This window comes from Macaca mulatta, chromosome 16 (genome assembly GCF_049350105.2).
Source record: "Macaca mulatta isolate MMU2019108-1 chromosome 16, T2T-MMU8v2.0, whole genome shotgun sequence".
NCBI classification, from domain to species: domain Eukaryota; kingdom Metazoa; phylum Chordata; class Mammalia; order Primates; family Cercopithecidae; genus Macaca; species Macaca mulatta.
In genome coordinates, this window is record NC_133421.1 from 78,687,483 (window position 1) to 78,701,354 (window position 13,872).

The following is a 13,872-nucleotide window of genomic DNA, read 5'->3' on the forward strand; positions in this document are numbered from 1 at the left end:
GAACAAACCCCCATGACACAACTTTACCTATGTAACGAACCTGCACATGTACCCCTGAACTTAAAATAGAAGTTAAAAAAAAGAAAAAAGATTTTAAGTGACTTGAAAGACTACTTACTATAAGCCAGATCCAGAGCATTTTGTCTACATTTTTACTTACATTATCACAACAAACCAGCAGGTAGGTTGCTTTCTCCTGCTTGGGCTGCTATAACAAAATACCAAGAATACACATTTATTTCCTATAGTTCTGAAGGATGAGAATTCCAAGATTAAGGTGTCAATAGATTTGGCTTCTGATGAGGGCTCTCTTCCTGGCTTGCAAACAGCTGCCTTCTTGCTGTGTCATCACATGGCAGAGAGAGGGAAAGAGTGCAAGCTCTCTTGTGCCTCTTATAAATACACTAATTCCATCAGGAAGGCCCTACCCTCATGATCTCATGTAACCCTAATCACTTCCTAAGACTTTATCTTCAAATACCATCATTTCAAGGGTTAGGGTTTCAATAAATTTTGAGGGGTATAATTCAATTTATCAAATAGGCACAATCCAGTTAAATACGGAAGTAACTGAAGAGGCTGCGCATTCAGATGCAATGACTTTCAAGTTGAGCACATATGGATTCAAATACTGTTTCTCTTTAAACTTTGTGGCCTTGGGCAAGTCGCTTGGTTTTTCCTAGCCTCTTTTTCCCTATCTTTTCTTTTTGAGACAATAATAGGTATCAGCTTGCTTTATTCCTTCATTTCATCTAAGCAATAGAAATTATAGATTTTTTCCATACATTTTGATAACATTTAACTTTCATGTTTAGATAGTAGATTATAGATTAGGTAGAATCTACTCTGTGGTTGGTATAATAATACCTTTTAATTGACATTTCACTTTTCTGCCTTCTATACTGAGAGGCAATTATGAGCCCAGCTGGCTCGACCTCTGGGATAGAATGGCGCAGGCTTCAGAACTCTGTGCACTGGTCTGTTGGATGCAGCGCCAGCCACAGTCATGACGCAGGACTGGCAGTCTTGAGCAGCCATGCCACAGATGAAATCTCCTACACTTTCCTAACCATCAGCTATGTGAGACCCTGCTTCCAATCTCCACCCGTTGCTGGGGATAATTTTTCTAGACCATAAGACTAGTCTTAGTACCCTCAATTCGCAAATCTTCAATACCCTCCTCCTTGCCCACTGAGTAAATGAAAACCCCTTATTTCGTCATTCAAGGCTTTCTATGATCTCTCTGATAGGATCTAATTCTGATATAGGCACTGGAAAGAACATAAAACTTAGAGTTCCAGCTTAGAAAGATGTCATGATTCTTGAAAACACTGCTATGTTTACATGCTCATAAGGAATGAGCAAATATTGCTCTTTGTTGTATGTTCATATTGGACCTGTGTTCAGAGACTGTATCATAAATGTTCTGAGTTAAAATATTACTGAAAGAGATATATCAGAAAGGTATTATTGAGGAGTGAGATTAATACAACATTGAATTATGAATGAAATTTGAGCAAAGATCTGGGGTAATATTAGAGATTTCTAGTTGTTTGGAAATCAAAGAATTGAATAAAGCACGTCCATCATCTAAGAGGGAAGATAGGCATGAAACTAACAGTCCTGACTTCTCATGTTTCCTTCCCATCTCTCTGGAGTGTCTTCTTCCCATGCCTGCATCGCTTGCCTTTTTCTCCTCATCAAATTATAAACCAGGAAGGGAAGATGAGAGGGACAAAGTGAATTAACAAAAAAAGGAGGGTGAGAATAAAAGCAAGGGAGACAATGGCAGTGTTTGTCACAAAGAGAACAACCAAGGGGAGAAAAACACAAAGAGGAGAAATGAGAAAGATAATATGGAAAATGGAAATTCAAAAATTATTTACTTGTGGACGGTTGTTACTATATCACAAAATATTAGTAAATGTAAATGCAGAGAATGTGAGAAAATAGTGTGCTATGAAGAGTGAGTGTAGCCTTTGATGAGTGCAGCAGGCTGGATGTAGGTGGGTATAGAGGGCACAGAAGGTGGTCTTTGCTCCTAGTGTGCTGCCTGACAGATCCCTGGTCTTGCCTGTTCTCCATTTGTGCCTCTAAGTAATTTATTGGTTACCTGATGGCTTCTTTCCCACAGAATTCTGGAGACACTGGTTCAAAAGAGTCATTAGGTGTAGGATCAGAATCTGTTTCATTCTCAAGGACCACATGATTAGCCCTTCCGTGTTGAAACCAATAACAGGATTTCAGGAAAAACAAGGGAGAACATCGATGTCCATATTCAGCTATGTGAGCAGGAGGTAAATGAATACTGGGTCAGTCATCACTTCAAGGATACCATCATCATATCCATGCAGCCCTTTTGACATTAAATCTGAACCCACATTATCGTATTAAGGTATTACTGTTTTAATGTGCTTTTGACACACACAGAACAGTGAGGAGAAAATAACAGAGATGGCTAATATGACGTTTTAAACATGAGAAGCATGTAGCATTGTTAACTAACTAAAAAGCTCCTCAAAATGCAGAGAGATGTCTCAGGAGGAATTTAAATCTAATTAAGAACAATTTTCTATCTAGCTGTACTTATGTGCCCTTTTTATTTTTTATTTTTTAAGATGGAGTCTAACTCTGTCACCCAGGCTGCAGTCCAGATGCATGATCCTGGCTCGCTACAACCTCTGCTTTCCGGGTTCAAGCAATTCTCCTGCTTGTGATTTCCTCCATTTGGATCAGATAAGGTCAATACACCAAGAATAATCGTAAATATCATAACACTAATGATACATTCTGAAATTTCTTTCTTGGGAGGTTTTAAAATAATCAGCGAGTCATTATTCTGTATCAGTACTCCCAGAAATGTGATGAATAAACTATTTAGAAGGTCCCTTCCTTCACTTCATTTTCTAATTTCCCTTTCTGCCTCTTCCTTAGCACTTACCTAGTACATATGAGGAATTGACAGACAAACCCCAGAGATGCACAGAGAAAGATTTTGTTTCTCTACAGAAAAGATTGTACATAAGGGTGGCACGGTGGTTCACGCCTGTAATCTCAGCAGTTTGGGAGGCCGAGGTTGGCGGATCACCTGAGGTCAGGAGTTTGAGACAACCTGGTCAACATGGTGAAACCCCATCCCTCCTGAAAACACAAAAATTAGCCAGGAATGGTGGTGCATGCCCGTAGTCCCAGATGCTCAGCAGGCTGAGGCATGAGAATCACTTGAATCGAGGAGGCGGAGGTTGCAGTGAGTCGAGATCATGCCACTGCATCCCAGCCTGGGCGACAGAGCTAGGCTCCTTCTCAAAAAAAAAAAAAAAAGTAACAAAGAAAGGAAAGATTGTACATTGATTACACAATTATAATATTTTTACTAACAACCTGCTGTTGTCTATCAAGTGAGTTAAATAGGAAAAGCACTTACAGATTTCTAAGATCAAGTATCAAGCACCAGCATTCTTCATCTAGTTCTGATACAAACACTAATAGTATAATTATCCATAATCTCTCGCAAGTGTCTCTTTTTAAAAAGAAACACCCTGGAGTGTTATAGCAGAGCCAAGTCTTAGAAAGTGATTCTATAAACAAACTACAGAATATCATTAGGCTTGTTGTAGAAATTTTGAAAAACTGCCTGCTAATTTTTATTTAGTACAATGTAGAGTTATTTTCAAGACATGCAATTACTGAAATTGTGTTAAGTTACAGCCATGTTAGTACTTACTGAGCAAAATTTTGTCAAAATATAATGTCAATGCCAAATACAGAAGGGTGTCAAAAACCAACATAAAAAGAGTAGCTATTATTAGGTATGGATTGTGTGAAGAATCCAAATGGGCATTAGAATTCACATCATAGTCCAAATGTATAAGCTGAAAAAAAAAAGATACAGCAAATTTTAAAAGAATTAATATGGCATTAAGAATTATTATTGTCTATTTCTGCTACAACTGGGTTTGCAAAGATAAATAAAATTAATCTTGTCTCTACAGAGCTCTGTCTACTATTATAGAAGATAATTTTAATAGCAATGAAGTGATGTCAATTTGGGAAATGAATGGAAGTTAGTACTGAGCACTAAGAAACCCACAGGCAGCCCCAGATACATTTTCTAGGAGGAAGTACAAACTCAAGAAAGGTGATACTTGAGCAGGACCTAATAGAGTTTACAGAACTCTCTATGTCAGTACAAGAAGTGTTTTTAAATTCTTTTTTGTTTGTTCTTTGTTTTTTGAGACGGTCTCACTCTGTTACCCTGTCTGGAGTGCAGTGGTGCTATTTCAGCTCACAGTAGGCTCAACCTCCTGGACCCAGGTGATTCTCCCACATCAGCCTCCAGAGTAGCTAGGACTACAGATGCACTCCCACCATGACTGGCTAATTTTTATTTTTTATTATTATTTATTTGTAGAGATGGGGTTTCACCATGTTGCCCACGGTGGTCTCGAACTCCTGCCACAAGTGATCCACCTGTCTTAGCCTCCCAAAGTGCTATCATTGACAGGTGTGAGTCACAGCATCAGTCTTTAAAAATTCTTTTTGATGGATGCACACTTTCCATCGTATGGATGGACCGTAATTTATTTAACCAGTAATCTACCAATGGACATTTACATTATTTTCAATCTTATTACAAACAGTGCTGCAACAGGACTTTACTGAACTTAGAATGAGAAAAAAGGAGGGAATTCTCAACAAGGAAGTCCATTTCAGAGTAAAAACATGAAGTAGTAAAATATTTCAGTAGCTGGGCAGAAGACAGAAGAATAATGTCTTAACTAGACTGCCGTAGGATACAATGAGTTTATATCTAGCATAACTTTTCATTTAGCATTTTATAGTTATGATATCATAACTAAAATTAACTTTTCTGAGACAAGGTTCAGTAGAAATTAGCAATTAAAAAATAAAGATGTATTTATTCCAAATTCCTGGTTTTTAAATGCTTTTGATAACATTAAGGGTCATGTTTCCTGAGCATTGAATGGGACAAATGTTCTTTGGGATAATCCATTAGAAGTAGAAGCTGAAACACCTCAATAATAAGAGTATGATCCTATATTTAGTGACTTATAGGGAAACTAATTACACTAAGAGAGAAAAATTAAAGTCACTCCTGTCTCCTAAATGTTTATTTTTACAAAAGTTATAGAATGGAATACTTAGAGCATGTTGCGTGAATTATTAAGAGGGAGTCTGTGTAGAATGGTTTGTAAAAAGTGAAATTGTTACCTTAACTCTTACCTGGGCCATCCCAACAGTGAAGGCAAAGGGGCTAAGAAGACACAAAGTCCATTCCAAAAATGCAGGAAGATGTGTATACAGTGCTGTGAATCCCAGGATCCCCCAAAAGACGATAAGCAGAAAAACAACCAAGCCCGTAAGGAAAGGTTTCTTTATCAAGACACTCATCAGGAAAGCTAAAGTTATCTGAGAAAAGAGAAAAACTTTAGCTGGTATATAATTCTGTGAGAACCATTAGTAGCACAAAAAAGGAATTTTATATTATAAAAGTATATTTTATCAGTTTTCCACCCCTAGACACTATCTCATGCAAATACTACAAAGAGAACAAAAGAGGTGAGACCAGAATTAGTGATAAATGATTGGTAGCAGAGAGAGAGAAAGAGAAAAAAAGACTGAGATGAAATTCACCAACTCACCAAAGACAGGCCATAGAGGAGAAAGAGGGTGAAGACCATCACAAAACCAGTCAGGACAACAATTTGTGCAGATTTTACAATAAGAGCCATTAAAGTGGCCATGATAAGGATGAAGCCAGCATACATCAAACCCCAGGAAAGCCTAGCAGAGAAACAAAGCAGTCAGTTAGAATGTTGTTACTTCATCACTTCCTTGATTCATTTATTCAGCAAATGATTTGTGAAGCTCACCATTTATCAAGGGTAAAGAAAATGCAATAACTAACTTATCTCCTACCCTCAAGATCACATAATATAAGAGAAGGTAGGCAATAAACAAGTAGAGAGGCAAAATAGATAGCTAATTGCAAATTAAGTAAAACTGGGTGATACGATGGATGTCACTGGGAGAGGTTTCCAGAGAGAGCTTTCCTGGGAAGACATCTATGATGATTTCTCAGCTCTGGACAAGTTTTTTCAGTAAAGTTATTGTATAAACAATATGGACAAAAAAAGTAGATAATGAAGCAGGGTTCAGCACTTTTTTCTAAATAGCCACACTGTGAATATTTTCAGCTTTGCAGGCTGTACAGTTTCTCTTGCCATTGTAGCACAAGCACAATCATAAACAACATGTTAGTGATGTGTGGCTGTGTTTCAATAAAATGTATTTATGGACAACAAAATTTGAATTTCATGTATATTTTCACATGCCACAAAATATTATTGTTCATTGAATTTTTTCCGAAGCATTTAAAAATGTAAAAGACATCTAGCCAAACTAAGCTTCATAAGTGAAGGAGAAATAAAATCCTTTACAGACAAGCAAATGCTAAGGGATTTTGTCACCACCAGGCATGCCTTACAAGAGCTCCTGAAGGAAGCACTAAATACAGAAAGAAAAAGTCAATACCAACTACTGCAAAAACATGCCAAAATAAAAAGACCAATGATGCTATGAAGAAACTGCATCAACTAATGTGCAAAATAACCAGCTAGCATCATGATGACAGGATCAAATTCACACATAACAATATTAACCTTAAATGTAAATGGGATAAATGCCCCAATTAAAAGACACAGATGCCAGTATCCAATTTGCCAAATTGGGTAAAGAGTCAAGACCCATTCGTGTGTGTATTCAAGAGACCCATCTCAGGTGCAGACACAAATAGGCTCAAAATAAAGGAATGGAGGAATACATACCAAGTAAACGGAAAGCAAAAAAAGAAAATAGAAAAAAAAAAGCAGAGGTTAGAATCCTAGCCTCTGATAAAACAGACTTTAAACAAACAAAGATCAAAAAACACAAAGAAGGCCATTACATAATGGTAAAGGGATCAATGCAACAAGAAGAGATAACTATCCTAAATATATAGGCACCCAAAATAGGACCACCCAGATTCATAAAGCAAGTTCTTAGTGACCTACAAAGACACTTAGACTCTGACACAATGATAGTGGGAGACTTTAACATACCACTGTCAATATTAGACAGATTAATGTGACAGAAAATTAACAAGGATATTCAGGACTTGAACTTAGCTCTGGACCAAGTGGACCTAATAGACATCTATAGAACTCTCCACCCCAAATCAACAGAATATACATTCTTCTCAGCACCACTAGCATTTATTCTAAAATCAACCGCATAACTGGAAGTAAAACACTCCTCAGCAAATGCAAAAGAATGGAAATCATAACAAACAGTTTCTCAGACCACAGTGCAATCAAATTAGAACTCAGGATTAAGAAATTCACTCAAAACTGCACAACTACATGGAAACTGAACAACCTGCTCCTGAATGACTACTGGGTAAATAACAAAATTAAGGCAGAAATAAATAAATTTTTTTAAATCTATGAGAACAAAGACACAACACACCAGAATCTCTGGGACACAGCTAAAGCAGGGTTTAGAGGAAAATTAATAGCACTAAATGCCCACAGGAGAAAGTGGGAAAGATCTAAAATTGACACCCTAACATCACAATTAAAAGAACTGGAGAAGCAAGAGCAAACAAATTCAAAAGCTAGCAGGAGACAAGAAATAACTAAGATCAGAGCAGAGCAGAACTGAAGGAGATAGAGACATGAAAAAGCCTTCAAAAAAATCAATGAATCCAGGAGCTGGGTTTTTTAAAAGATTATCAAAATAGACAGACTTCTAGCCAGACTAATAAAGAAGAAAAGAGAGAAAAATCAAATAGACACAACAAAAAATGATAAAGGGGATATCACCACTGATCCCACAGAAATACAAACTAACATCAGAGAATACTATAAACACCTCTATGTAAATAAACTAGAAAATCTAGAAGAAATGGATAAATTCCTGGACACCTACAACCTCCCAGTACTAAACAAGGAAGATGTCGAATCCCTGAATCGACCAATAACAAGTTCTGAAATTGAGGCAGTAATTAATAGCCCACCAACCAAAACAAAGCCCAGGACCAGACAGATTCACAGCTGAATTCTACCAGAAGTACAAAGGGGAGCTGGTACCATTCATTCTGAAACTATTTCAAACAATAGAAAATGAGGGACTCCTCCCTAACTCATTTTATGAGACCAGTATCATCCTGATACCAAAACCTGGCAGAGACACAATAAAAAAAGAAAATTTCAGGCCAATATCCCTGATGAACATCGATGCAAAAATCCTCAATAAAATACTGGCAAACCGAATCCAGCAGCACATCAAAAAGCTTATCCACCATGATCAAGTGGGCTTCATCCCTGGGATGCAAGGCTGGTTCAACATACACAAATCAATAAATGTAATCCATCATACAACCAGAACCAGTCACAAAAACCACATGATTATCTCAGGAGGTGGAGAAAATACCTTCAACAAAATTCAACATCCCTTCATGCTAAAAACACTCAATAAACTAGGTATTTATGCAACATGTCTCAAAATAATAAGAGCCATTTATGACAAACTCATAGCCAATATTATACTGAATGGGCAAAAGCTGGAAGCATTCTCTTTGAAAACCAGCACAAGAGAAGAATGCCCTCTCTCACCACTCCTATTCAACATAGTATTGGAAGTTCTGGCCAGCACAATCAGGCAAAAGAAAGAAATAAAGGGTATTCAAATAGGAAGAAAGGAAGTCAAATTGTCTCTGTTTGCAGATGACATGATTGTATATTTAGAAATCCCCATTGTCTCAGTCCAAAAACTCCTTAAGTTGATAAGCAACTTCAGCAAAGTCTCAGGATACAAAATCAATGTGCAAAAATCATAAGCATTCTTATATACCAGTAATAGAGAGCCAAATCATTAGTGAACTCCCATTCACAACTGCTACAAAGATAATAAAATACCTAGGAATACAACTTACAAGCGACATGAAGGACCTTTTCAAGGAGAAATACAAATAACTGCTCAAGGAAATAAAAGAGGACACAAACAAATGGAAAAACATTCCATGCTCATGGATACGAAAAAATCAATATTGTTAAAATGGCCATACTGTCCAAAGTAATTTATAGATTCAATGCTATTCCCATCAAGCTACCACTGACTTTCTTCACAGAATTAGAAAAAACTACTTTAAATTTCATATGAAACCAAAAAAGAATCCACATAGCCAAGACAATCCTAGGCAAGAAGAAGAAAGCTGGAGGCATCATGCTACCTGACTTCAAACTATACTACAAGGCCACAGTAACTAAAACAGCATGGTATGGGTACTAAAGCAGATATATAGACAAATGGAACAGACAGAGGCCTCAGAAATAACACTGCACATCTACAGTCATCTGATCTTTGACAAATCTGACAAAAACAATAAGTGGGGAAAGCATTCCCTATTTAATAAATGATGTTGGGAAAACTAGCTAGCCATATGCAGAAAACAGAAACTGGACCCCTTCCTTACACCTTATACAAAAATTAACTAACGATGGATTAAAGACTTAAACATAAGATCTAAAACCTTTAAAACCCTAGAAGAAAACCTAGACAATATCATTCAGGATATAGCCATAGGCAAAGACTTCATGACTAAAATGCCAAAACCAATGTCAACAAAAGCCAAAATTGACAAATGGGATCTAATCAAACTAAAGAGCATCTGCACAGCAAAAGAAACTATCATCAGAGTGAACAGGCAACCTACGGAATGGGAGAAAATTTTTGCAATCTATCCATCTGACAAAGGTCTACTATCCAGAATCTACAAGGAACTTAAATAAATTTACAAGAAAAAACTAACAACCCATCAAAAAATGGGCAAAGGATATGAACAGACACTTCTCAAAAGAAGACATTTATGCAGCCAACAAGCATATGAAAAAAGCTTATCATCACTGGTCATTAGAGAAATACAAATCAAAACCACAATGAGATACCATCTCACACCAGTTACAATGGTGATCATTAAAAAGTCAAGAAATGACAGATGCTGGAGAGGATGTGGAGAAATAGGAATGCTTTTATACTGTTGGTGGGAGTGTAAATTAGTTCAGCCATTGTGGAAGACAGTGTGGCAATTCCTCAAGGATCTAGAACAAGAAATACCATTTGACCCAGCAATCCCATTACTGGGTATATACCCTAAGGATCATAAATCATTCTACTATGAAGACACATGCACACGTATGTTTATTGCAGCACTATTCACAATGGCAAAGACTTGGAACCAACCCAAATGCCCATCAATATTAGACTGGATTTAAAAAATGTGGTACATATACACTATGGAATATATGCAGCCATGAAAAAGAATTAGTTCATGTCATTTGCAGAGACATGGACGAAGCTGGAAACCATCATTCTCAGCAAACTAACACAGGAACAGAAAACCAAACACATGTTCTCACTCATAAGTGAGAGGTGAACAACGAGAACATATGGGCACAGGGAGGGGAACATCATACACTGGGGCCTGTCAGGGGTAGGGAGCAAGGGGAGGGATAGCATTAGGATAAATACCTAATGCATGTGGGGCTTAAAACCTAGATGACAGGTTGATGGTTGCAGCAAACCACCATGGCACATGTATACCTATGTAACAAACCTGCACATTCTGCACATGTATTCCAGAACTTAAAGTATAATTTAAAAATGTAAAAGAAATTCCTAATTTGCAAATTGTACAAAAACAGCTGATAGATTACCAATCCCCAGTATAGATAATTAGATATAGATACACATTTATACATACCCACAGGACATAGATAGATACAGACATGTAGACGAATATGAAGATAGCTTTTCCCTTGCTATCAATGCCAAATAAACAGGAAGAAAGTTCTTTAAAGGAGAAAGAGAAAAAGCTTTCTAATCACAGATCTGAGTTAGTTCCAGTTCCTCCTGCTACATTATAACGATATAACCCTGAGAGGTAGTTATTTAATCTCTTCAAACTTCAGTTTTCTCTGGTGGAAAACAGGAAAAATAAATGAAATTATTTATTTTATGGGTTTAATATGGCAACTGGCTTATAATGCGTCCACAATGAACAGTTAGTTTTTATTTAAAGTAGAAAATGCCATCATGTTTTCAGATGACTTATTTTTAATGGCTAATTGTAATAACTCCCTTTGCACAGTACACTTTTATTCATCTGAAATTGTTCATCTATATTCTACAAACTCTCCTTAGTTCCACTTAAATGCTGCACAAGTAAAATGCCTCAGGCTTTTCTTACGAGAGGAAAAACACTGCCCGGATTTTTAATCCTTTCTCACTGGATTATTATTTTAAAAATCATCTTGGCTATTTTTCTCTAATTCTTTGTGTAGCATTTTTTAAAAAACAGGCTGGGGTGGCGGCTCACGCCTGTAATCCCAGCACTTTAGGAGGCCGAAGCAGGTGGATCACTTGAGGTCAGGAGTTTGAGACCAGCCTGGCCAACATAGTGAAACTCTGTCTCCACAAAAAGTACAAAGATTAGCCGGGCATGGTGGCACTTGCCTGTAGTTGCAACTACTCGGGAGGTTGAGGCAGAAGAATCACTTGAACCCAGGAGGCAGAGGTTGCAGTGAGCCAAGATCTTGCCACTGCACTCCAGCCTGGGTGACAGAGCAAGACTCTGTCTCAAAAAAAAAAAAAAAGAAAAAAAAGAAAGAAAAAAAGAAAGAAAGAAAAGAAAAGAAAGAAAGAAAAGAAATATCTATCTATCTATCTTGACCAAATTTTTTTAGTATTGAGTTATTCAATTTTGATACAGAAAAAGACATCTGAGAAAAACTTTCATCCTAAACCGAAGAAGTAATTCATCTTCTCCACTTCTCCACCTGGTGTATTGAACACTTGTGTAGAAAATCACATAAACTTTATTTTTTTTCTACTCAGTAATGTCCAATATTCTTTGAAAGCCTATGTAGCATATGCCCAGAACCCTTATATATATTCTACATATCTTATTTAACACTGAGGTAATATTACAGTGTGCAAAGGGCAAATTCAAGATTCAAGCCATTTCTTTCTGACTCCAGAAACTCAGGGTTTTACCGCACCTGTCTCTAATGCATCACTTGGCTAAACTCTTGAAAAGATCTTGCCATTATGACAATTCAACCCTTGTTTCCTAACTTGCCTCTACTGTCCTCTCTGGCCATAAAGCTCCCCATATCTCCATCAACTGACACCTAATATCGAGTGTTTATTCTTAAGCACCATGTAAAATATTTTAGATATATTTCTTTCTTTTAATTATCAGGACCAATGAGAGGTACATATAATTATCCATGTTTTACAGAAGAGAAAACTGAGGTTGAAAGAGTTTAAGTAATTTTCCAAGATGGTAGCTACTGAATGCTGAGATGGAGACAACCCAAGGCTTCTCACCTCCCAGGCTTACCACAGTGCTCTACGGCCTCAACTAAAATGTCTCAATGTTTAAAGAACATAAAAGGTTTTCTCTTTTTGCAGTGTCATAAAAGTGATGACTCATCCAACACTGGGTCAAAAGTCAATCACCATTCCTAACATAAGGTATCTGAAACATGTATTTTACTGAACATTGGAAACCTCAAGCATTTGTGTATTTGGGTTCACCCATATATGGTAACTAGTGACCAAGTAATCATCTAGCACACTGAGTATTGGCAAACTTCTACAGGATGAGGCTTTCTTTATGTCAAATAAATTTGGAAAGTTTCAAGTCACCAAGTCTGTAGGGTCATCTGCTGCACTCATTTATAACGTACTACTTTATGAAAGCAGTAAGTGTATATATGACACTTTAGAGATCTAAGGCAGCAGTCCCCAACCTTTTTGGCACCAGGGACCAGTTTCATGGAAGACAGTTTTTCCACAAACAGGAGTCGGGGGATGGTGTTGGGATGATGCATGTGGATTATATTTATTCTGCACTTAATTTCTATTATTATTACATTGTAATATATAATGAAATGATTATACGACTCACTATAATGTAGAATCAGTGGGAACCCTGAGCTTGTTTTCCTGCAACTAGATGGTCCCATCTGGGGGCGATGGGAGACAGTGACAGATCATCAGGCATTGGATACTCATAAGGAGGCTGCAACCTAGATCTCTTGCGTGACAGATCATCAGGCATTGGATACTCATAAGGAGCCCTAGATCTCCCGCATGCATAGTTCACAATAGGATTCGAGCTTCTATGAGACTCTAATAACACTGCTATTCTGACAGGAGGTGGAGTTCAGGTGGTAATGCGAGTAATAGGGAGTGGCTGTAAATATAGATGAAGCTTTGCTCACTTGCCTGCCACTCACCTCCTCCTATGTGGCCTGGTACCTAACTGGCCACAGACCAGTAGCAGTCTGTGGCCTGGAGCTTGGAGACCCCTGGTCTAAGGAGTCAACCAGCTAAGTTGTTCTGTTTGTGCTGCATAATGGATTGGAGTCATATGATTTACCAGAATGCCGACTCTCGGAGTCCCATCATTGTCATCAACGACGTAATGTATTGTTTTTCTTGCGTAACATTGACTGATACATAGTATATAAATGTAGAAAAAGAAATAATGCAGAAGAAAATGAAAAAATCAGTTGCAACTCCTCCTTGGGCAACAAAAGGTAATATCTTCATATGTATACCAGTAACTGACATCAGCTGTTCCATCACTGAATGATTTGTTGCGATCTAAATAAAGATATCAATGAACAAATTGTTATCATCAATCTAATTCCAACCTTGGGCTTTTTCTCTAAATTATAAGGAATCATGTACATTCTACATTTATATGTTTTATGTATATATGCCCTTCATGATCTGGCCCCC

At 37.3% G+C, this 13,872-nt stretch overlaps 1 protein-coding gene across 2 annotated transcripts in view; it reads right to left on the reverse strand.

The window, feature by feature from the left end:
* Positions 1 to 13,872, reverse strand: part of ABCA9 (ATP binding cassette subfamily A member 9) — a 77,901-nt gene that overhangs the window by 45,938 nt on the left and 18,091 nt on the right. Inside the window, exons 6-10 of one of the 2 annotated variants that reach the window (XM_077972602.1) lie at positions 13,508 to 13,734; positions 5,664 to 5,805; positions 5,245 to 5,430; positions 3,725 to 3,872; positions 2,114 to 2,282 (exon numbers count right to left, since the gene is read on the reverse strand). In XM_077972602.1, coding sequence (XP_077828728.1) covers positions 2,114 to 2,282; positions 3,725 to 3,872; positions 5,245 to 5,430; positions 5,664 to 5,805; positions 13,508 to 13,734 — 872 coding nt within the window. The remainder of the gene's footprint in view (positions 1 to 2,113; positions 2,283 to 3,724; positions 3,873 to 5,244; positions 5,431 to 5,663; positions 5,806 to 13,507; positions 13,735 to 13,872) is intronic. The other variant, XM_077972603.1, reaches the window with a different exon arrangement.